Source organism: Siniperca chuatsi, linkage group LG8, assembly GCF_020085105.1.
Source record: "Siniperca chuatsi isolate FFG_IHB_CAS linkage group LG8, ASM2008510v1, whole genome shotgun sequence".
Taxonomy (NCBI): Eukaryota; Metazoa; Chordata; class Actinopteri; order Centrarchiformes; family Sinipercidae; genus Siniperca; species Siniperca chuatsi.
In genome coordinates this window covers 411,319-435,371 of record NC_058049.1, presented here as the reverse complement: position 1 = coordinate 435,371, position 24,053 = coordinate 411,319, and the positions used below count along the sequence as shown (strand labels likewise).

Genomic DNA, 24,053 nt, shown 5'->3' with positions numbered 1-24,053 from the left:
AAAAGTCACATTTTTGCTCGTAAAATGATGAATGAGAGTTACAGTTGAAGTGTAAGCACTGAAAGGAGTTGAGCTGTCAAAGTGCGACTGGGAGGAAAGCAGTTGAAGTGTCAGTGGAAGTTTAGCGTTTACACATGAAGTGGTGATGGTTCATGTCTCCTCGGTCGCGTCGCGTGAAACATCACACTTAATATTAGTTTTAATGTGCAAACAATGTTTGTAGCTTCATCATTATTTTTCCTCCATCTGCAATAAATAATGTTCTGATCTGTCAAAGTGACAGGAAGCAGTTTCTGTTTGTGGCTCCAGGGGGCGCCACCTCCTCCATGAGGAGTAGCACTCCTCCTTTAAAGGAGATCCATTAGTGTGACCGACTCTGAGATGAGCGGCCGGTCTCAGACAGACATTATTTTAATAAATGGACCACAGATTTGAAATCTGAACCATTACTTTATGTAAAAAGTATGAAACTTAATTCACTGATAAATGTACAAAAAACGCTGAGTGTTAAAGAAATCTGAGCAGGCTGAAGATTATGTCTCCATGAAGAAATCACATCTGATGTCATCAATGAGAACATTAGGCTTTATTTTGAAAAGCTCGACGAGAGAGAACAATTTTTAAACCAGCCAACCTTATTTTGAAACCGGAAGTTGTGTGCGTCATCGCGGTGCTTTGACGACTTGTTGAGCAGAAAGGAGCGAGACAGGCTGGAGGGACGGACCAGGAAGACACAAGACAAGGAATCGGCTTTAAACGGGACACAAAGCAGAGAAGAAGAAGAAGAAGACAACAACAACAACAACAACAAGTGAAGAAGAAGTAAACAGCCGCGGAGTCTAACTGACTGAGTTTAGTTTCTCTTCTTCTGCTGCAGCTGCCAATCAAACAGGATCCAAACCCAGCGAGGTGTGTTCAGGCCACGCCCCTTCGGTTGAACACTCAGGTGTGTTTCTGAACAGGTCAGGGCACGCTGAAACACAGCAGTGTGTGTGTGTGTGTGTGTGTGTGTGTGGATTATTTAATCACTTCCTGTCAGTGTTACCTGTGATGTAAATGTTATATCAATATTTGACCACAGATTTTATTTTGAAATCTGTTGCAGACTGTTTCCTCCACAGTATTTATTTAGACAGACTCACAGATGTTGACAGCTGTGAGTTTCTGACCCGGGGGCCGAAATCCATGAATCATTTTTCAAGCAAAAATGTCAAAGATTTGCTTTTCAGATGTGATTATTTTGCAGTTTCTGAAGCTCTTTGGGATTATCACACGTCACTTCCGTTTCACCACATTTTAATATTTCATAGAACAATTAATGAATGGAGAAAATAGTCTGCAGCTGAATCAATAATGTCAGTGCTTTGCTGTGATCAGTCCTCCTGGTAATACTGGACGTTAGAGCTCTGTGGGCCTCACTCTGCCTGGAATATACAGTTTATCAGGTGCAGATCTTCCAGAGCGACCGTCCCTTTAAAACAAGGTTTCCTTACTGCGTAGTAACACAAAGAAGGCATTTTAAACTAAAACACGTGGAACTCTCTTTAATATCAATACAGCCTCTTTATGGAAGGTTTGAAGCCGCAGAGTTCAGTACGAGGGCAGCTCAGATCATTACATTCATCTTTCACCACCTAACATCTAATGAAGACAACAAACTAACGGAATAATGCGTCATTACGTTTAAAAAGCGTCACATCGGTTCATTTTTTAACTGCAGAAAGAGATTCACCGAGCCGTCGCTCTCTAAGCGATGGTTAAGGGTTTGGGGAAAGCATTATGTAACTGAGGGTCCTCACAAGTACAGAAGTACTAACGTATGTATGTGTGTGTGTGTGGGGGGGGGGTCACGCTCCCCTGGATCTGAGCCACTTCCTGTCATTATCTCTCATCACTGTGGAAATAATTTCCTTTGAACCTTCAGTTGGTAACCAGCGCTGGTGGAAACCGTTCCAGGTGGGGCTGAGCCACATGAGTCAGCTTCAGCAAACATCCCAGAGTGATTTAATGCAAAGTCAAGGCATCAAAAGTTAAATATTTAACAGTTATTTTACTCCGACATAAAGTAAAGCAGTAACGTCTTATTCTGGTCACCCACATGGGCGACTTCAGTATGAAACATGTAAGAGAGAATGTTTGTGTCTTGAGATGCACCTGTGGAGGCGAAGATCAGGAGAAGTAAACACGAAGCGCAGTTAGTGGCGTTAACCAGGCAACACTTTAAGACAGAAACTCGTTCACCCTAAGGACAAGATGCCCACACAGAAACAGAGCAATGTTGTCTACTCCATTCAGTGCAGTGAGGAAAACTGCAAAGAGCGGTACACAGGTGAGACCAAACAGCCACTTCACAAAAGACTTTATCAGCACAGACGACACGCTAACTCAGGATTGCAGAGCGCTGTGCGTTTGCATTTAAAAGCTCATTTGAAGACAGCGAGGTGGAGATTCTAAGTAGAGAGAAGAGTTGGTTTGAAAGAGGAGTCAAGGAAGCCATTTTTGTGAAAAAAGAAAACCCCTCTTTGAACAGAAATGGTGGTCTGAGATTCAATCTGCCCAAAGTTTACCACAGTGTGTTAACACCGTGGTCAAGCCAGTCACATGCTAATCAGGTACTTAACAGTGATGAGGGAGGTGCAGCCAGAGAACAATAGGCCTGATTACTGATTACTGGGCCATCATGGAAACTATTAGGTCAGTTTCAGGTGAAACTAGCTAATCAACAGATACTCAGGTAGACTCCTTCCTGAGGGCGGGGCTTAGGTAACACAGAGTAGCTTACATTTTTGAGTTCTCAGACCATTTTCACAATTAAGAATGACTTCCGGATGGGAGCCGAAACGTCTTGATTCTGAAAATAGCGTCCAGACGACTACGACTGAAACCTTTTCTACGTTAGTGGCGTTAAGTTGCTATAAGCAGGGGAGTCTGCTGCTCAGAGGGGTAGAGAGGAAACTTCTGCTTCTCTCACAAGTGAATTATACTCAAAAATAAACTGCACGGTCCCTGATAACCAGAACAGCAGTTATCAGAAGGAAACAAGCAAAACAACAACACAAACAATCCTGTATCAGTCGACGTCTCACACGTGGAATCATTTGAGATTCGTTTTGAAATGTCAACTTCGCACAAAAACACACACTGGGGCCGAACATGAACCAATGTACGTGATACCTGCTCATTCACTGTCCATCCGAAGCCTGAAGCGCCGGTGTCGGTGGCTGGTAATGAACTCGAAAAACCGCGGTTGGACGTTACTGTTGGCGTCGATGTAGCTTAGCACAAGCACCAGCTGGCAGTGGGTGGAAATGTCAGTCGTCTCGTTGCTTGAATGCCGATGAAATCAGCGCTCTTCACTTCGTCCAGAATGTAATCCTTCAGCACCGACAGCGTGCAGTCCAACTGCTCGGGTTGTGCCGCCTCTGACTGCCTTTACAAACGGTAAGTTAGCAGGAACAGTTAAATAAGCAGCATCAAGAGATCGTACAGGACGTGATGGAGAGATGTAGGAAGGAGCCAATCTGTTTAAATCTGTAGATTTTGTAATCAGCTCTGGTTTGTGTTGGTAGCCAAAGACATCAGGACCAGTGTTGTATGATCAAACTTCTTAGGTCTTGAGGACCTTTTGTTGCCGTTATGGGTCGGCCAGAGAAAAGCACGGAGCCGATTCTGGATGTTACAAAAGCATTTACAAGGATTTCAGCGTCTGAACTGGGTAAAATGTATTTTGGCACGTTGGTGAAAGAAGGCAGTTCTTGTGATATACCTGATATGTGCCTCAAAAGTGAGAGAGAGGGATCAAAAACTATTCCCAAATTCTTGACTTTATGGCTCTGAGAAATTGTGCAGCCGTCAAGATTAATGGAAGAATCCATTTAGTCTTTAACGTGAAAACCTTTCCAGCATCAAAATCCAAACAAAGCTCTGTTTAATTCTTTCTGCCAACATAAAAATGATGAATGATCCTGCAGCCAGTCTGAGTTTTCAGCTGAAACGTCTCAGTTTCCTTACAAACATCATTAAAGTTTGTTTCTCTCCATCGTCTTCCTCCTCTGTTTTCTTTTTTTAGAAGGATGGATGGAAGCGGCTCGGCAGGAAATCCCAGCGCTGCCTCGTCTCGCTCGCTTCCTGCCCACGCTGACGAGGCGACGCTTCAACCAGCTGATTGGATCTCAGCCTCTGAGGAGGACGGCGGGCAGAGCAGAGAGTCAGTCAATCTGCCCCGGAGTCCTGCAAAGACCCAGCAGACTGCAGCGAAACCAGACCAGCTGGATCTCACCCAACACACAAACCACGAGGATCCTCCAACAGAAAAACATAAACCAGAATATTCTCCAACCAAACCAGATCAACTAAAACCAAAACCTCTTGCTACAGACGAACAAAAACTGGGAAATTCTCCTCCGACAGAAAAACAGAAAAAAGATTCTTCTCAGAAAGATCAACTAAAACCAGAAGATCGGACTGAACCAAAGACTGAACCAAATGCAGGACAACCAAAGCCAGAAAAAACTTCTCCTGCTAAACCAAATCAAACAAAACTAGATCCTCTTCCTACAGAGCAACAAAAACTGGGAGCTTCACCTCCGACAGATAAAAAGAAAACAAAAGATTCTCCTTCTCCAAAACATCAACCTAAACCAGATCGACCTCCTCCAACCAAACCACAGCCTCCTCGTACAGTTCAAAAGAAACCAGGAGGAGAACATGAACAAAAACCAGACGACTCTCAGGAACACCATACCCAGGAAGATCTTTGTCTTACAAACCAGAAAACTGAAGAGGACCCTCCTCCTCCTCCCTTAAAGGATTTAACAGAGTTCCACGTCTCTGAGTCCAAAGACCAGCAGAACCACCAGGATCCACCTCCAGAGAAACTCACTTCAACCACACCTGAGAGGCATCAAGACCACCAAGATCCTCCTCCTCCTCACCTGAACACCCAGAAGGCTCCTCCTCCTCCTCGTCTGAAAACCCAGAAGGCTCCTCCTCCTCCTGCAGACCGGCAGAACCACCTGTCTTCTCTTCAGGTTCTGCCTCCGATAGTTCATCCGACTGAAGCGTCGACCCTGGCTCCGCCGGTCCAGGCTCCGCCCCTCACCATCGAGGGGTTCTGTGACCAGGTGCAGCCCCGCCCTCCGGTTTCTCCGTCAGGTGAGCCCAAACTGTGTGGCTTCCTGCAGAAGCAGGGGGGGCCCCTGAGGGCCTGGAAGCAGCGATGGTTCACCTACGAGGAGAAGAAGAACCAGCTGTTCTACTACCGCACGCCGCAGGATGTGACACCACTCGGCCGGGTGGAGCTCTGCAGCGCCACGTTCACCTACCCGCTGAAGGCTGAGAGCGGCACCTTCCACATCAAGACACCTGAACGCACCTTCATACTCAAGGTAGGGGGGCATAGAGTCCTGTAAAGGACTGTGTGGAGACAGTAAATCTCACCTGCTGTGAGTTTAATGGTTTAATAGCAGCAACTGGAGAATCAGCTGTTTATCTCCATCAGCCAACAAGCTCAAATTCACACACAGGCTCCACGGTCTAAAATATGTCAAACTATAAATGTACGTGTTACCTGTTGTAATAACCCCGCCCACAGGCTGTGACCCAGGAGCTGATGCTCTATTGGCTGCAGCAGCTGCAGGTCAAACGCTGGCAGCACAGACAGACGTCCACCTGTCCAGACCCGACAAACAACAACAACACTGCAGGTGAGAACCAAAGTCAGCTGTGTCTCAAACAACTAACTGGTTTAACAGTTGGTTTAACTGGTCTGGTGATTAGTTTAACTGGTCTGACAGATGGTTTAACTGGTCTGACAGATGGTTTAACTGGTCTGATGGTTAATTTAACTGGTCTGATGATGGTTTAACTGGTCTGATGATGGTTTAACTGGTCTGATGGTTAATTTAACTGGTCTGATGATGGTTTAACTGGTCTGATGATGGTTTTACTGGTCTGATAATTAGTTTAACTGGTCTGATGATGATTTTACTGGTCCAATGATTAGTTTAACTGGTCTGACGGATGGTTTAACTGGTCTGACGGATGGTTTAACTGGTTACTTGCAAGTTAAATATATATTTTCAGTCACAGTCATCTGTCAGTTACTGCTGGTTTTAATCTGTAACTGTAAGTATAAGTCTAAGTATTATTTTCACTAAAGTCTGAGACTCATCCAGTCGTGTCACCTCCTCGTGGCCTCTGCCTTTTTTGTTTTTTCCCGGTCATGTCCAGGAAGTGGGCGGGTCTTCACTCTTCTCCAAAACATTGTCAAAAAAAACCTGCTAACTGTCAAAATCATTCTGACAGGAGAAAGAGAGTCTGTGACTGAAATACAAACTTTACCTTCTGCTTTAATGGAATAGCTCATGTTTAACTTTTACCAGAGAAAAGGCTTCTTGGATTAACACTATCTCAGAGAAACTTCCCCAACAGGACGAGTATCAAAGTGTTTCGAACCCTCAAAAAGTATTTTTCCAAAAACAGCTGTTGGAAACGGTGGGATCGTCTGATAAGACATTTTTTCAGGACTGTGTGGGTCTGCACACACCTCCCTCTCCCTCAGCTGTTACACTAATCATTCCGATTAGTACATGGAGGACCCACTAACTCCTCCTCAGGGTCCTAACTCCGTCAGATCTGAACTCACAGACATGAAACTCACATTGAATCGTTCAGTGCGACTCACACTTCCAGAGGAGATCATCGTCTCTGACGTCCGTCCAGAATAAACCTCCAGAAACCAGCTGAGACACCAGAGAAGAAAGCGGCTGCAGAACCTGCCTGAGAATCCTGCTGTTTCTAAGTTTCCTTCAGTCTCACAGTGATCCAGAGACAGCTGTCTGTCCGTCCACGGGTCCACTGCAGACAGGAGCTGCTGACTGCTGGTTCGGCTGCTCTGATGGGACAGTCTGACTACATGTGAACAAATATGGGCTAAAAAAACGGGGCTAACAGAAAAATGTAAAACATCAAACATATACAGTACATTAGTGCAGGAAACTACATCAGTTTGTAAACTGATCTCCTTCCTTCCAGGAAGCTGTTAGTTTCCGTTCATGTCTCTAAAAATGAACCTGCAGAGAGAAACAGTCAGTTTTCAGTCAGTTTTGGTGACCTGTTGAGTTTCTTTCGACTGTTAAATTTGATAAAAGGATGAAATCTGAGACAGAAAAGTTAAAAGCATGAACTGTAACTGCACATTTAAACAGCAGTGAAAGATTTCTGTCTGAAACATCATGAACACAAAATGGTGTGCGTGATATTAATCAACAGTAGAAAGAAACAAAAGCTGTTTAAATGAATCAGCAGCAGATTAAAAGTGCAGCAGTAAAACACTGAAGGATTAAAAGGTTTTCAGACGTGAGCTGATCTGGATTTCAGACGGCAGGAACGGTTCAGAACGAACCAGCTCAGCCTGCAGGTCCTGACCTCTCTGATGTAGTGTTAAACTGGTGTCAGCCGTCAGACTCGCTGGTTAAACTGGTGTCAGAGGACTGGCTGCGGTCTTTGAGAACCAGAGGATGTCAGGAAAAGTCGGACTGTTCCTTTAATGTCGCTGTGATGTCACTGTGTCGCGCTGAGGATCATTTCCTGTTGTTGGTTTGACTCCAAACACACTGTGACCATCAGTCCAACAGGGCTCAGTTCTGTCAGGCTGCAGTGACATCATCGGCGACATCATCATCAGGACGCCGCTCACAGGATGTGATGTCATTCTCACTGCAGATCAGCTGCAGGCGGCTGAATGAGAGGAAACATTTCAGTGGACATTCATTTCCTGGAGACTTACCGTGACCCTTATATGATCCGAGCGGGCCGGGGTTCTACGCACATTTCCAAAACCACGGCCTGGAAAATATGCAGCTCCAGGGCGCGGAGCGAAACATGGACTGGTCCAGGTCCCAGAGTCACCGGCGGGGTCTGCTCCCCCTGTGCTCAGGATCCTCGGCCTTTCTGAAAAGGGTTTTATTGTACATATTATATCCTGTAAATAGCAGATATTCTCCGTATCTGCCAGTACTTTATGTTCATCTTTCTATATATATTATTATAGTTTTCTAAAAACACAATTAAAGCTTTTGAGTGTTTGATATTGATTTTACATAGTGTGTTCCTTTTAAGAAAGACTTATTACTAACAACCCTTTTGAGTTTAAGTTTAATTAACATATTTTATATTTACTTTTATATATTTATTATTCCCTTTTACTGATAATGGGAAATGTCTGTCAAAACCTCTTAATATATTTGAGTTCTGTTGATTCTGTTGGATGTTCAGGTTCTCACTGCGACTTTAATAAAACAACAAAAAAAGGTCTCAATGAAAACCGTAAATCTGACAGGAACGTGAACCACGACAGTCTTCTTCACGTTGTTCTCTGGGACAGAAATCTGCTGCTGGAAGCAGCTCACCTGGTTCTCAGGTGTTCAGCAGCTTCAGGTTTCAGAGTTTTACAGTCGACTGAAACAAAACTATTGTTCTGACTTCTGTTTTTTTGTTTGTATAAATGTTCAGATCAGAAACAGACTGACAGCGCCCCCTGCAGGCGTGTGGACTGAACGTTCGTCCTGAGGGGGGCGCTACAGGAAAGCTCGTGGAGGGTTCCTCCTCTGGAGAGCAGGAAGGAGATCAGAGCATTTTATTTACAATATTTGTTGTATAAAATCTTTGTGAAATATTATTTTTAAATCAATAAATAAAATAAAAATAAAACTGTAAGTTATAAAATAAACAATAATATGCAATAATAGGACGGCGTAGTCCCTCATTCGTCCAGTAGTGGTCCATCGTAGAAAAGGTTTCAGTCGTAGTCGTCTGGACGCTGTTTTCAGAATCAAGACGTTTCGGCTCCCATCCGGAAGTCATTCTCAATTATGAAAATGGTCTGAGAACTCAGAAATTTAAGCTACTCTGTGTTACTTAAGCCCTGCCCTCAGGGAGGAGTCTTCCTGAGTGTCTGCTGTTTGAACCTGAAACTGACCTTCTTTTGTTTCCATGATGGCCCAGTAATCGGTAATCAGGCCTATTGTTTTCTGGCTGCACCTCCCTCATCACTGTTAATATGCATATGCTAATCAGGTACTTAACAGTGATGAGGAAGGTGCAGCCAGAAACAGAGTAGCTTAAATTTCTGAGTTCTCAGACCATTTTCACAGTTGAGAATGACTTCCGGATGGGAGCCGAAACGTCTTGACTCTGAAAACAGCGTCCAGATGACTACGACTAAAACCTTTTCTACAATATGCAATAATAATAATAAACAATAAAAAATATATTAAGATTAGATTAAACTAACAATAATAAATAAAACAAATGTAAAAATAATTTACATTAATATAAACATAGTAAAAATTTAATATGATAAAAATGTAGAAATATGATCAATAATCTTGTGTAAAATATAAAAAACACCTTGTTAAAAATCTAAAATAAAATATGAAAATAGTGAATAAAAATAATTAATTATAAAATGAAACTTAAACATTTAAAAAATAAATTAAACAAATCATTTGATATTAAAATAGTTAAAAAATGCTTATATAAAATTTTCTGAATCATTGTCTTCTTTCTCAGAGAGGAAACAGAAATGAGGCAAACAGTAGAAATTAGAGATCTGAGTCCTTTAATATTGATTATCTGCTGATTCTGAGTGCGATCTGATAATTGACTTAAATGTTGATTAAATATATTTCACACACTGAAATAACAGCTGTAGAATCTAAATCCGACGCAACTTATTTTTCACGAGCTACTTGATCCAAATACTGATGGTCCTGATTTAAAACTATTAAATTGATCATCTTAAATTATTGATCCGATATGAATGAAGGTTGAACTGGAGAATGTGACTCCTGAAACTGACGTGAGATCAGCTGGTGGTTTCATTAGAGAAGACGTCTCACTCTGCTGGAGCTGTTGAGCTACAGAAACACTCTGGTTGTACAGTTTTGTTACAGAGTGGAGCTTCTTCCCTCGCAGAGGATCTTTGGTCGAGTTCAGACTCACAAACTGAGAAGTTTCCTTTTGTTCTGTCATCAAGTTTCTCACTAAATTAACGTTAATATGTGACGTTCCTCTCTCTAACCGCTGAAAGTGAGTCATCAGCTTCCTGAATGTTTTCTGATGAGAATTCGAGTGTGTGCGTTTTTTCAGAGTGAGTCTCACTGCGGAGCCCAAACTATGTTCCTCATCACACACTCTGCTGTTCAGTGAAATGCGTAAAGAAATGACGGGAGTTTGATCCGCTTTGTTTTAAGTAATCTTCCAGGAATGTGTGCTTGCTTGTATGTGATTGGCCAATGCAGCGTCCTGCCAGATGACGTCACGTTGTGTTGCGGCAAAGGTTGATCCAGGTCCAGCTTTGTTGCTGGACGACCCTGTATTTCTTTCCCAGAGCCCTCTGTGTGGCCCCCAGTATGTGTAGCACTACTGTGTGGACAGACTGGACCCAGCAGGTGCTGCGCTCAGCTGACGGCACCCCCCCTCTGCAGGGCCTTGTAGTTCAGCTGGGTCCTGCTCTGAGTCCAGTCTGAGAGGCTCCCAGTCAGGATGCTCTCTTTGGTGCAGGTCGTTGGAGGGGGCAGCTTGAATCCTGTCGTCTGAGGTGATAAAGGCATTCGTCCAAGTCTTAGTCGCAGTTCTTTGGATCCTCAGTTTGAGATTTTGTGTCTCCGTAGAATCCGGTTGGACTCTCGTGCTGATATTTGATGTTAAAGACTATTCAGCATTAATTTCCCTGTTCAGATCCTTTTAGCATAAGTTCAAACCTTGTATGTGGATGCAAGTTTTCTGAATATCGGCTCCGTTGGTCCGTAGATTACTATTGATGTGGTATGTGTACTGTAATATGTACCTCAGGTGCTCAGCGGGTTTGCTGCTGGGAATCTTAAATGTTTAAAAACTGACACATTTGTTTGTTAGTCATTTATTTGTTTTTATTTTTGGTCAGTATATTAATTTTCTTCTGTTGTAATTAAAAAAGGAAACTAAATGAAATAGGTGCCTTCAGACTGAGATCAACTGTTCGACGTTCTGGTTTGAGTTTCTTTCTTTTGAACTGAATTCTGTTTCCTGTTTCTGCAGACGACTTCCTGCCGGTGTTGAAGAGTCCACTGGGTCTGGTGGGGGAGGCGGCGGCCAACGTACCGTCACAACGAACGCAGCTCGCCAACATGTCAATCAAACACCCGCTCATCGAGATCCAGTGAGTGACCTAAAGCTGCTTATCTGTGATGTTGAGAGAGTTCAAATGTCACTGACGACTTTAAAGAAGTCTGACATCAAGTGTTGTTCTGTTTGACGAAACTCCTGTAAAGAAGTAAAGAGCCTGATGGAGACGCAAAGTGAGACCACGTTTCCCACGAGCCTCGGTGCTTCATGTCGGTGATTATAAACCTTATTTCTCTCTGTGTGAACAGAAACTCAGTCCACAGTCTTCGGAAGAGGTCGTCTCAGGAGTGCAGTCAGAGCGTGTTTCATGTAGAAGCTCCTCCGTGGATTCCCCCGAACTCTCCAAACAACACTGCAGGTCCAACACACAAAGGTAAGATAACAGGACAGTCATCGGCGTAATAATACTCAATATCAGTGTTGTCCTGTAAATCCCTTTTGTAGTCCCGCTGTATTCTTCTGATTTCTACATTTATTTGATGTTCATTTTACTGTACATTCGTAGTTTAACTCCTCCTGTCCCATTTCAGACCCTCCAGCCCCCAGGACTCCCACTGAGCCTCCGACCCCGCCCTCTCCCTTCTCATTGGCTGATCCAGCAGGTCAGGTGTCCCCGGCGGAGGGCAGGGAGTCACCTTCGTTGTTCGACAGCTGGAGCAGGAAGGCGAAGAATCGTAGCTCGTCCACCCTGCCGGTCCTCCGCAGAGACACTCTGTCCTCAGACCGGATGACTCGCCTCCAGCAGGAGAAACAGATTCTGATGGAGGAGGTCAAAGCTCAGAAGGTGATCAATCACATTTATTGATCTGGGTAAAACACACACACCGTCCTGCTGCCCCAAACACTCACTACAGCACCACATGTGGATTCATCCGCCGCTGGAAATAGTCCCCAACAGATGCTCTGTTTCCTCCTGTTGGTTTGTGAGCAGCTGTTTGAGGAAACTACTGAGCCTTTTTAAACAGGAAACTACAGATCTGTGTTTTTAAAGATTTACGTCCTCAGCAGGAACCAATGGGCTCGCAGCTGAGAGCCGCAGACAGGAAGTGAGACGGTACTGAGAGACGGACCGACGTGTTGTTGGTTTGAGTCTGAACATGAGATTTGACAGCAAATGTAGAATAACTCCAGACTGAAGCTCCATTCAGCCTGTTTCTGTCTGTAGGGGAGGGGGGTTGACTCTAACATCACTGCCCCCCCCCCGACGAATAAAATTCTAACAAGTAAAAATCAACAACATGGCTTTAAAGATCAACTTCACACCCAGTTTTAACTTCTCAAAGTTGTTTTCATTAATAATAATAATGATGATGATGATAATCCTGTGGGGGTCCGGTGTCCTGTCCAGGAGCTGGTGTGGATTCTCCACAAATCCTTGGAGGCGTCTCAGCTGGAGAAGCGAAGCTGTGCAGAGTTTTTGGCGGAGGAAGGCGAGCAGGAGCGTCTGGAGCTGCTGCGACACCGCGAGCGGCAAGCGGCCGACCTGCGAGGCCAGCTGGAGGAGGCGAAGACGGAGGTGGAGGCGAAGAGGAGGAGTCTGGCTCAGAGAGACGCACAGCTGGCCGAGCTGCAGGAGAACATCAGGATACTGATGGAGAAAAACAACGCCAAGCAGGAGGTGAGGTCACACCTGAGGACAGGTGAACTGCACACACCTGGTTCGTCCCGCAGATGAAGCGCTCTCATCTTCACTGTTTTATTGTTTATTGAAGGTTTTTATTCTCTTTGTTACGCTTACATGATTCTTACAGACTGCTGCTGCTCACACTACAAGACAGGTGCACAAGCTACATAATGATCTCAGACCAGGTGTATTGATTCCAGTTGGAGCAAATGATCAGAAACGTTTCAGGTGCACGTGTGATTCTTTAGACGCAAATGAATATGTTGTCTGTGTTGTGACTAACCCTGAATCTGTACTTGACATTCTGTGAATTGTAAAATCTCTGCCGGCTGCACCTGAACCGTCCAGAGCTGGCCTGAGATCAGATATATGATCTCCTGCCTTCCAGTGTTTTTGTCTCAGATCTCAGAAGGTTGAAGTTTGTTTGGTGTGTAATGTAGTTACAAACAGATTTACAGGAAATGATGAACGAATGAATGAAGTTTGATGATCTGGTGGTTACTGTTTGACTGACCGGACTCCTGTTGTTTCCGGTCAGGTGATCATGAAGCTGTCTGATCAGGTGACCGCCTGTATGTCCGACCCGCGCCGACCCGTCTCGTCCTCCGGCGGCAGTTTGGACTCTCAGACCTTCAGACAGCTTCAGCAGGAGGTCGAGAACCTGAAGGTGAACTGAAACTCTTTGAAGACTCTTTACATGAGCGCCGCCTGTCAGTCAGCAGGAAACTGTAGTTTTTAATATTAGTGGTTGTATGAATTTATCTGGTAAAACATCAAACGTTTGATGGATCGGCCGTAACAGGTGCTAAAATCTGTTGTTCACATAAAACTGTGTTTTTGGTTCTTCAGACCAGACGTTATGTCCCTTATGTTTGCACTGATGTTGTGTGTGGCGTACCGTCACAGCCGGTCCATCTGTACTGAGATTAATTCCACCAGCCGCGTGGTCGTGACAGAAACCTGAACTTGAACATGACAAGTTGAAGAGATGACCCGGAGAGCTCCTCGCTACAGAGATACACAACAAGAAGAAAACACAATCCATCAATTCATGTATTTGTTTAATTAATCTTATTAATCACAGCTCAAGCTAAACGACTCCAGATGACCTTTCACTTCGTCAGGGTGTGTGTGTGTGTGTGAGGATCAAAGGGCCGTTGACCAATAGCAAGCCATCCAGGAAGCTACCGTAGCTTATTAGCTGTGTGTCACCATCCAGGCTGTCAGAGTATTAACTGGTTTAGGAGACAGGAGGACATCATGCTGATACAGTTTACAGCTGCACTGTAAAATGATAAAACGACAGATCTGATTCATTGTTATCAAACATGTTTGTTTATGTAAGATTTGTTGTTGTATTGATCCTGGTATCGGCCTCAGGGATCCAGGATCAGTTGGTTTCTCTGAAACAACTTTTGTGTGTCTCGTCTTCAGGACGATATCGAGGCGTATAAGACTCAGAACAAGTTTCTGAACTCTGAGATCTACCAGCTGACCAACCTGTGGAGGAACAGCTCTGAGCAGGAGAAGAGTCTGATGGTGAAGGTGGGTCCAGCTGGGGACACTGGTGCCCAGTTTCATTGCTTTCAATCCTCCACTTCTTCTCTGGTTTTTCTTCTTTGTCTGTGGTGAGAAGAGCTGTTTATTTGGTGTCTGACACGCTGCTGCTCCCTCTGTTTCCTGTCCTCTGATTGGCCGCAGTGTGCCTACCTGGAGGCCAGCAACTGTCAGGTGGAGAGCCGTTACCTGGGCGTCCTGCGGACGCTGCAGGAGACCAAGACTCTGGATCCGGTCCAGCGGGTGGCCGTCCAGAAGATGATCGAGGACGCTCTGAAAGGAGAGCTGAAGAGCGTCATCAAGCTCAACACGGCCAGGTAACCACGACAGTCTGAACGCCGGGTGGACAGAATAACAGGAACAGCTGGTTCATTGGTGTGTTGTGTCCTCAGGGATCACGATGAGTACGGCTTTAAAATCATCCCGGACTACGAGGTGGAGGACATGAAGCTGCTGGCAAAGATTCAGGCGCTGGAGATCCGCTCACACAACCTGCTGCAGCAGGTCTGAACCCTCGACTGCAGACATGTAGACTGTAGGGGGGGTTAATCTACATTTTTACACTATCTCAATATTCTCCTAAAAACATGCTCTAACTGAAGGACAATGTATATTTATAGTAAAGTATAAGTTTTATAACAGTCATCATCATCATCATCAGGGCTTCTGACTTTTTATTCTGACGTTTAATGAATAAATATGAAAAACTGGGGTTACAGAATTAGAGCTGCAGCTAACAATTATTTTCATTATTGATTAATCTGCTGATCATTTGGTCTATAAAATGTCAGAAAATGCTATGCTATGCTAACTATTTATTAATCTGCAGAAATATAAATGTGAAAAACACAGCGTTGGTGTGCTTCGGCAGGAGCTGCTGGGGGTCGCAGGAGTAAACACACTGATCTGCAGCTGCAGTTCTTTACCCTGCTCATCATGGTTTCAACTCTACTCATTTAGCCTTTGTTTCAAAATAAGAGCGCGCTGTCACTAAAGATAACTTCATCCAGAGTTAACAAATCAATCCTCAAACTGCTTTCAAAGAACCAGATTAGCTGGATGAGAATAAACAGGATTATTTTAGCCCGATAACAGCGAGTTAGTCTGGATTAGTGAAGCCTCGTGTAGAACAGGACCCAGGTCCCAGGCCGGAGGAGCAAGATTAACAGGATGCAAAGCAGCTTTATTTATTTAGCTGTATTTAACGTGTCTGTGGGTTTTCCCCTGCAGGAGGGTGCAGAGCGCCCCCTGTTGAGTCGCTGGGCTCAGTACCTCGCCGGGAGGTTGGACGGTGACCTCTGCCCGTCACCGGAGCTCAAAGGTCTGCTGCGAGGAGGCGTCCCTCGGGAGTACCGACAGCGGGTGTGGCACTGGGTGGTCCGAGCCAGAACCAGGACGATCAGAGAGCATCACCCACAGCGCTACCAGCAGGTACACAGGAAATATACTGAGAACACCTGATCCACACTTGTCCACAGTGTCACCTGTCAAATGTAGGTTTCTTAGACATGAGTAGATACGTTGTTAGCAACCTCACAGTAATCCAGCTGCTGTGTTTCCAGCTGTGTGAGAAGAGTCGGACGTCTCCTCATCCGGCCTCCAGACAGATCCAGCTGGACCTCCACCGCACCCTGACAACCAATCAGCACTTCTCCTCGCCCTCTAGCCTCGCCCTCCAGCAGCTCCGCCGCGTCCTATTGGCCTTCTCCTGGCAGAACCCTGACATTGGCTACTGCCAGGGACTCAACAGGTACTCACACACACACGTTTGTTCTGCTACACATGTGAGGACCCTTATTAACATTGTCCAATACCTGGTCCCTGACCCTAAAGCCAAGTCTCATAGACCAGACAAATGGTCCTCACTTTGTTTGTGTTATTAAACTGACGCACACTGTCTTTTTGGTAACTTAATGTGTCATGTGACGTGTCATGTGATGGCCCGTGTGTCTCTCAGGTTGGCGGCCATCGCTCTGCTGGTCCTTCAGAGTGAAGAAGACGCCTTCTGGTGTCTGGTGGCCGTGGTGGAAGCCATCATGCCTCAGGACTACTACACCAAGAACCTGGTGGCCTCTCAGGTCAGGAAACGCACTCACCTGTTCACCTGATCTCTGTTCACCTGGCGATCTTATCTCACCCACAGATCCTCCTAAATGGAGCTAGCAAACTAAGAGTTTCCTCTGAAGAGATTTTCACAAAGCTGCTGAGACAAGAGAATGACATCATCATGACATCATATTTTTTATATATATATATATATATATATATATATATATATACACACACACACACACACACAGTATATATACACATATAGTATATACAGCATATATACTGTTAAACAAACTGGAGTCTGAAGAGCTCATTTTGGTTTGTTGAATGATTCAGACAGCTGAGATATTTAAAGTTCTTAAGTGCTGTAAACTGATTTTTTGTGCAAATCATCATCGCTGCTGTTTTGGATTATTTTGACTTATCGGTGAGCTGATTGGATCTTTATTAACTCACCGCCATCAAAATATGCTTTTAACTGTTATTTTTCATCATATTTTTCTGAAACACTGACATGATGAGTCACATGACCTGCAGCAGCTTAGTGACTCTGGAGTCCTCTGAACGTCTCTCAGTGACTCTGGAGTCTTCTGAACGTCTCTCAGTGACTCTGGAGTCCTCTGAACGTCTCTCAGTGACTCTGGTCCTCTGAACGTCTCTCAGTGACTCTGGAGTCCTCTGAACGTCTTTCAGTGACTCTGGTCCTCTGAACGTCTCTCAGTGACTCTGGTCCTCTGAACATCTCTCAGTGACTCTGGTCCTCTGAACGTCTGTTAGTGACTCTGGAGTCCTCTGAACGTCCTCTGAACATCTCTCAGTGACTCTGGAGTCCTCTGAACGTCCTCTGAACATCTCTCAGTGACTCTGAACGTCCTCTGAACGTCTGTTAGTGACTCTGGAGTCCTCTGAACGTCCTCTGAACATCTCTCAGTGACTCTGGTCCTCTGAACGTCTCTCAGTGACTCTGAACGTCCTCTGAACATCTTTCAGTGACTCTGGTCCTCTGAACGTCTCTCAGTGACTCTGAACGTCCTCTGAATGTCCTCTGAACATCTCTCAGTGACTCTGGAGTCCTCTGAACGTCCTCTGAACGTCTCAGTGACTCTGGAGTCCTCTGAACGTCTCTCAGTGACTCTGGTCCTCTGAACGTCTCTCAGTGACTCTGAACGTCCTCTGAACATCTTTCAGTGACTCTGGTCCTCTGAACGTCTCTCAGTGACTCTGAACGTCCTCTGAATGTCCTCTGAACATCTCTCAGTGACTCTGGAGTCCTCTGAACGTCCTCTTAGCGTCTCTCAGTGACTCTGGAGTCCTCTGAACGTCCTCTGAGCGTCTCTCAGTGACTCTGGAGTCCTCTGAACGTCTGTTAGTGACTCTGGAGTCCTCTGAACGTCCTCTGAACATCTCTCAGTGACTCTGAACGTCCTCTGAACGTGTGTTAGTGACTCTGGAGTCCTCTGAACGTCCTCTGAGCGTCTCTCAGTGACTCTGGAGTCCTCTGAACGTCCTCTGAGCGTCTCTCAGTGACTCTGGAGTCCTCTGAACGTCTGTTAGTGACTCTGGAGTCCTCTGAACGTCCTCTGAGCGTCTCTCAGTGACTCTAGAGTCCTCTGAATGTCTGTTAGTGACTCTGGAGTCCTCTGAACGTCCTCTGAACGTCTCTCAGACTGACCAGATTCTTTTACAGCTAAATTGAAGTCAGGACTGACACACACCTTACTTTTAGGAGTTTCCCTTAACTCTGACAGTTGGCAGCTACTTTTAGTCTCAAGATGTTTTGTAAATACGACTCCATAACTCACCTGTGGTTTCAGTCAGGTGTCCAGATGATAAATTATATTCAGAATGTTCTCACATGAGAACATGATGCTGAATATTTGTCACGAAGTTCCACAAGTTTTCATCATCAGAAAATTGTTGATGTATTTCCAATAAAATCAGAGTGAACATTTATTTCACAGGTCTGTACTGGAAGTTTCCTGAAAACTGTGCAATCTGCTATTCATTATAGTTATAGTAATAATTATAAAATACTTATAGACTGTTAGGTTTAACTTAGTCCATTTAAACCCAAATTAATGTTAAATTATTATTGGGAACTTAATGCTTCACATATGTTGAATTATATTATTAATTTAACAGTTCAGCTGACCTGCTGACTAAATTGATCTCTGGCAGCAATTAACTGCAATTAATTAATTGTGTACCAACTGAAAACTCATTCATTTTTCCTTTTATAATTATTTCTATAATTTTTTACCAGGAAGCTTCATATGAATTTACAGTTACATATTACTTCTTTTTTAGAAAATGACACCGAATTCTTGGACAGTGAAGTGTTTTGAAACATTGGTGAATCTGAGAGTTAGTGAGTTGACTTGTAATATTTTACCATCTTAAAGTTGGTTTGAACAGGATTTTCTGCAACTATTGACTTTTTAATCATAAGTGAACTGATCTCTGAACCTGCAGCTGGTGACTGTGTTTAGTTTTAATATCAGAAACAGAAACAACCATAACCAGAGATCAGTGACTGATCACTGTTACTGATTGCTCAGTGTTAGTGAATGATAGTATCTGTGTGTTCAGGCAGACCAGTGGGTGCTGAAGGACTTCCTGGCGGAGAAGCTTCCCCGGCTGGCGGCTCACTTTGAGGATCACAGCATTGACGTGTCTCTCATCACATTCAACTGGTTCCTGGTGGTTTTTGTGGAGAGTCTGCCCAGCGACATCCTGCTGCCGCTGTGGGACGCCTTCCTGTACGAGGGCACCAAGGTACCCAACACCCAAACACACCACGACAGTAAGACAGACTACAACCTGAGACATAGACTTCAAAAATAAGAGATTTCCAAAAATGTCCTCACTCACCAGGTCTAAAACTCTGAATTGATCCTCACAAAGAGAAAGATTTTAACCCAGCAGCAGTCGTATTTCTCTCCTGCTGAATGTAAAAAGTGAATCTCTGCAGTAACTCCAGCTGTCAGATTAATGTAGTGGAGGAAAAGGAGAAATACTCTAGTTGCAGCAACCTGTTCAGCGAACACACTGGACAGTAATATCCAGCGTTGGATTCCAGTTCTGCGTCAGAAGGTTTCCATCATTAATGAAGGTTCCCGCCGTGAGATCACAGACTGGAGGCTGCAGGTGTTGGACTGATTTGTCATTATTCGAGGCTGAGCAGAGGGAAGGCAACATTAATACGACTTGATAACGTCTGAAGATCTCTGTAAACTCTGTGGTGAATGAAGTATTCAGGTTCTTTACTTCAAGGTTTCAGTCGTAGTCGTCTGGACGCTGTTTTCAGAATCAAGACGTTTCGGCTCCCATCCGGAAGTCATTCTCAATTATGAAAATGGTCTGAAAACTACGAAATTTAAGCTACTCTGTGTTGCTTAGGCCCTGCCCTCAGGGAGGAGTCTACCTGAGTATCTGTTGATTAGCTAGTTTCACCTGAAACTGACCTAATTGTTTCCATGATGGCCCAGTAATCAGTAATCAGGCCTATTGTTTTCTGGCTGCACCTCCCTCATCACAGTCAGGTACAAATCAGGTACTTAGCAGTGATGAGATGGACTTTATATACAGTACAATTTTATAAAGTAATTTCCGTTTGTAAACACATAATAAATCTGCAGTCACAAGGTCACTTGGTTTAAACAGTGTTTGTAGAAATGAGTCTGTATGTTAACACAAATAATTAGGCTGCAGTAGAATTATGAAAAATGATTTTATTAGAACTTAATGAACCGTGTTCCTGAGAGATCACCTGTGTGGTCTTATGTTGCAGGTAATCTTCAGGTACGCTCTGGCTCTCTTCAAATACAAAGAGGACGACATCCTGAAGATCCACGACAGCGTGGAGATCTACCAGTACCTGCGCTTCTTCACCAAGACCATCACTGACGGCAGGTAAAGACTCACCTGGCCTGACCTGAACTCACACGTCACTGTGTTCATACTGAAGTGTGTCCTGTCTGTAGGTGCAACGCTGCCACCTGCTGGTCTCTGCAGAGCTCAGACACAGATACATTAAATCTGATCAGGTTTACAGTCTGTAGTGTGTTCACTCTGGAAAAGTGACTAAATGAGGTTTAATCAAACCAGTCAGGAAGCCAATTAGAGTAGGTGGAGCTGCAGCAGTACCTGCAGCACCTTCAGTCATAACTCAGAGCTGAAGTTTTGTCTCAGAGGGACCAACAGAGCCAAACCTCTGCTTCACAGTGTGCTGATCATCACAGTACACTGTTTAACAGTTAGTATACAAAAACACATATATACTTTACTGTTTTTAAAACTTTAAACACACACCATGTGACATTATGGAGTCGCAGATTGATTGACATCCATGAGCATAATTAATAATAAGCATTTCCCGGTCTGTTGATTTTTTGTATACAAACTGTAGCAAATTAACTCCCGCACACTGGTCTAACTTTCGGTGCTAGACCTAGAATTTAGCTGATGAAGGTCTAGCACCGAAAGTTAGACCAGTGTGCGGGAGTTAATTTGCTACTGTGGATCGACTGTGGATCGTCCTCCTCCAACGCACCCGTCCCCAGAAATAGATGTGCGAAGTATTCTTGTGTTCGGTATACTAACTGTAAAAATAAGATAATGAGTATGTGTAGTCTGGAAGTCAGGACACAGGAATGTTTCTGCGCGACACTTCTGATCTGAAAAGGAAATGTTTCCAGAGCTGAAACGAGTCAATCAACTGAAAACCAATCTGCAGCTCTTTTAATAATCGATTTATAATTTTAGTTATTTTTAAATCAGAAATGCTGTGGATGGGTCCAGTTGTGAGGATCTAATTGATATTAAACTGAATGTCTTTTGACCGGACAACACAAGACATCTGATGACATCACATCGTGCTTTAGGACATTTTAATTGGCTGTTTTACAGTATTTTCTGACATTTCATTGACCAAACGGTTAATCGAGACAATAATCAACAGATTAATCGATAATGAAAATAATTGTTAGTTGCAGCTCTACCTGTTTCCCAAAATGCTGAACTTTTCCTGTAAAAACCAGATAAAACAAACTGTGCTGCATTAGGCGACAGTTTCTTCCCGCACAGCGAGCGTCGTTATAAAGTGAAAAACATCAGAAACTCTACAGCACCAAACGCTGCAGACGTTTCCCGTCATGTGAACCTGTTAAATGTAGTTGTTGGTCCTGCAGGAGGCTGACCGGCATCGCCTTCAGCGACATGAACCCGTTCCCCGGCCGCCTGCTGAGGAACCGGCGAGCGCTTCACCTGGAGCGCCTGCAGGGGGAGCTGCGAGAGCTGGAGGAGCAGCAGAGGCAGTTCGTCACGGAGAGCGTTGTACGTAAAGACAAAGAGCTCGACAACGTGGCCAGCGAGGACGACGAGGAACTCTGATCTCACTAAAGGGTTAAGTTTCTGGAGCTTTTGACACACGCGGCTGCTTCTGACCTAAATACCTAAAGCTGCTGCTCACCGGCAGCCTGTTGCACCAAGTGAACATAAGTTCGAGCTAAGTTCAAGTATAAAGTCAACACTAACTACGCCATAACTAGTTTCATACTAAACTCACCACTTCGGTCAGTTCATTGTATGTATGTCATGCATTTACACTATAATGTAATCGCCCCATTTCCACTCATCATATATCCGTAGTGTAGAGTATCAGATCCAGACGAGACTTAAGACTCTTTCATTTACACACATACTGTATGTGGGCTGCATGTAAACCAGGGTCGGTCCTCCTCCAGTCCGGAAGGAGGTGCTGATGCACCTGAAGCTGTTTGCTACAGTGCAGAAGTTCTTCTTTGTTTTGTTACCAGTTTAGTTACAACCACAGACTGTATATAAAGATGGCCGACGCGTCTCCACGTCCTCCCGCTGGACTAAATGAAGCCAAAATATCCGGATACGGGAGCTGTCGTCTTGCGCTGGTGACGTCATTTGGAGCCGCGGTATCGAGGTCCCGCCCACACACCCGGCCGACCCAATCGCGAGCCGGCCTCAGCTGTCAATCATGACGTGGAACCCCCTTTTATAGCATCAGATAACGAATTAAAACCAAACTTATCAGAGAAACGAACACTTGAACAAACATCAGCGTGACGAGAGCGAGCTAAACTGGCAGAAACCATCTTTGGGGAAAATGTATTTACGTGAACTTTGAGTTTTTAGTTTCCCATCCGCTAACATGGAGGGGGCGGGGCTTATGAGCTGTACCGCAGCCCACCACCAGGGGGCGGTCCAGATGTTCTGGCTTCACTTTTGGGGAGCTGACGTGTCGTCCATCTTTATAAACAGTCTGTGGTTACAACAGTAGCAGTTTAGCTAATGTCAGCTGTCAACTCTCCATAAGCTAACAAGCTAACACATGAATGAATCGTATTTATGAACTAAAAAACAAGTTTTATCGTCTTCACGGCTCTAACTCACACGTACACTACGCTAGGCAGTGTAACACCTACACTGCAGCAGGCTGCAGGGCTGAACCTGTGTTAAACATCTGTGTGCACACCAGTCTGAGATGAGACTGTACACTTCTTTGTGTTATATTTCGTACCTGAACTGTGTCTAAACACCTGGAATGATGATAATGTAAACAGGCGGATGAACCTTTGCAGTCTGTTTGAACGTTACTGCTGCCGTCAGTATAAATCTGTTATGTTCTGCGATCTTCATGTCGTTTGTACAGTTTCAGTGCCGTGACTGTGGGTTGATGTGGTTTTGTTACAGAAATGTCGACATTTTAAATTTGTCTGCTTGCGTGGAGGCGTTTTTCAACCCTTTTGGGGGAAAAGTTTCCTTAAAATAGCTTCGTTAGCATACTGTGTTCAACAGGAAGCAAACAGGAAGTAAAGACTTCACGGAGCGAAGTTTCGCCTCATGCTATCAATGCAAATTGGACTTGACTGTTTGTGTTGAATTAACACTGTACAAGCAGCCAATGTGTGATTGTACAGACGTTAACTGTAAGTTAGCTAGCAGCACAGCCCGTGTGTGTGTTTTAGACTAATGAAGCTAACAAACTAATCACACAGTTTATTAGTTTTTATTTCCCTGTCGTGCCAAACATTTGGTCAGTCCCATGTGCAATTACAAGACACCGCTATTTATCAAATTTATACAAAATCTTCTGGTAACAAAACCAAAAGATTAAAAAAAAGACCTCATTTTTGGTTTCCAACTAACTTAAACAGCCAATCCAGTCTTTGTGCATTTTCTATGTTTAATTAAATCGTTTTCTGTCTTTATCTCACTAAAAACTTTTATTAATCTGTTTGCTCAGTTCAGAAGTCCTTTTGCACAGATTGACACAAAATACCTCTGGGGTCTCTGTACGGTCATAAAGCCTCAGGATAAACGTGGACATTGATTTTATATGAAACTCGTCATGTCTAAAATCCACAACAAATGGTAACATTATGGTTGAATGTATTGTCACATGATAACACTGAGCTTTTTACTAAGAGTGCACTACTGGTTAATATTTTGTATTCTTGTTCAAATCTGTCTCTCTGTTCTTGTGGTTTTTTTCATAAAGATTATTTAAAGTGTTGGATTAGATTTTTTCATTATATGTTAATATCATTTTCAAACTGTCGACCAGGATGCACTCAGGCTTTAAAGTGTACAACAATGACAAGAAATGTCAGTTAAG

At 44.1% G+C, this 24,053-nt stretch overlaps 1 protein-coding gene across 3 annotated transcripts; it reads left to right on the top strand.

The window, feature by feature from the left end:
• The first annotated feature begins 635 nt into the window (after positions 1-635).
• On the top strand, positions 636-23,949 carry tbc1d2 (TBC1 domain family, member 2). Of its 3 annotated transcripts, none has more exons than XM_044204509.1 (17): positions 636-909; positions 4,070-5,387; positions 5,594-5,705; positions 11,083-11,203; positions 11,418-11,542; positions 11,700-11,953; positions 12,518-12,787; positions 13,332-13,460; positions 14,228-14,338; positions 14,495-14,667; positions 14,743-14,854; positions 15,581-15,781; positions 15,913-16,100; positions 16,308-16,428; positions 18,992-19,177; positions 20,193-20,314; positions 21,592-23,949. In XM_044204509.1, exons 2-17 carry the CDS (start codon positions 4,074-4,076, stop codon positions 21,791-21,793), a joined length of 3,741 nt encoding a protein of 1,246 aa, XP_044060444.1. In that variant the 5' UTR covers positions 636-909; positions 4,070-4,073; the 3' UTR covers positions 21,794-23,949. The 3 variants fall into 3 exon arrangements, with proteins under 3 accessions (XP_044060444.1, XP_044060443.1, XP_044060442.1); XM_044204508.1 differs by having other exon boundaries at positions 636-962; XM_044204507.1 differs by having other exon boundaries at positions 637-946.
• Positions 23,950-24,053: the final 104 nt, after the last annotated feature.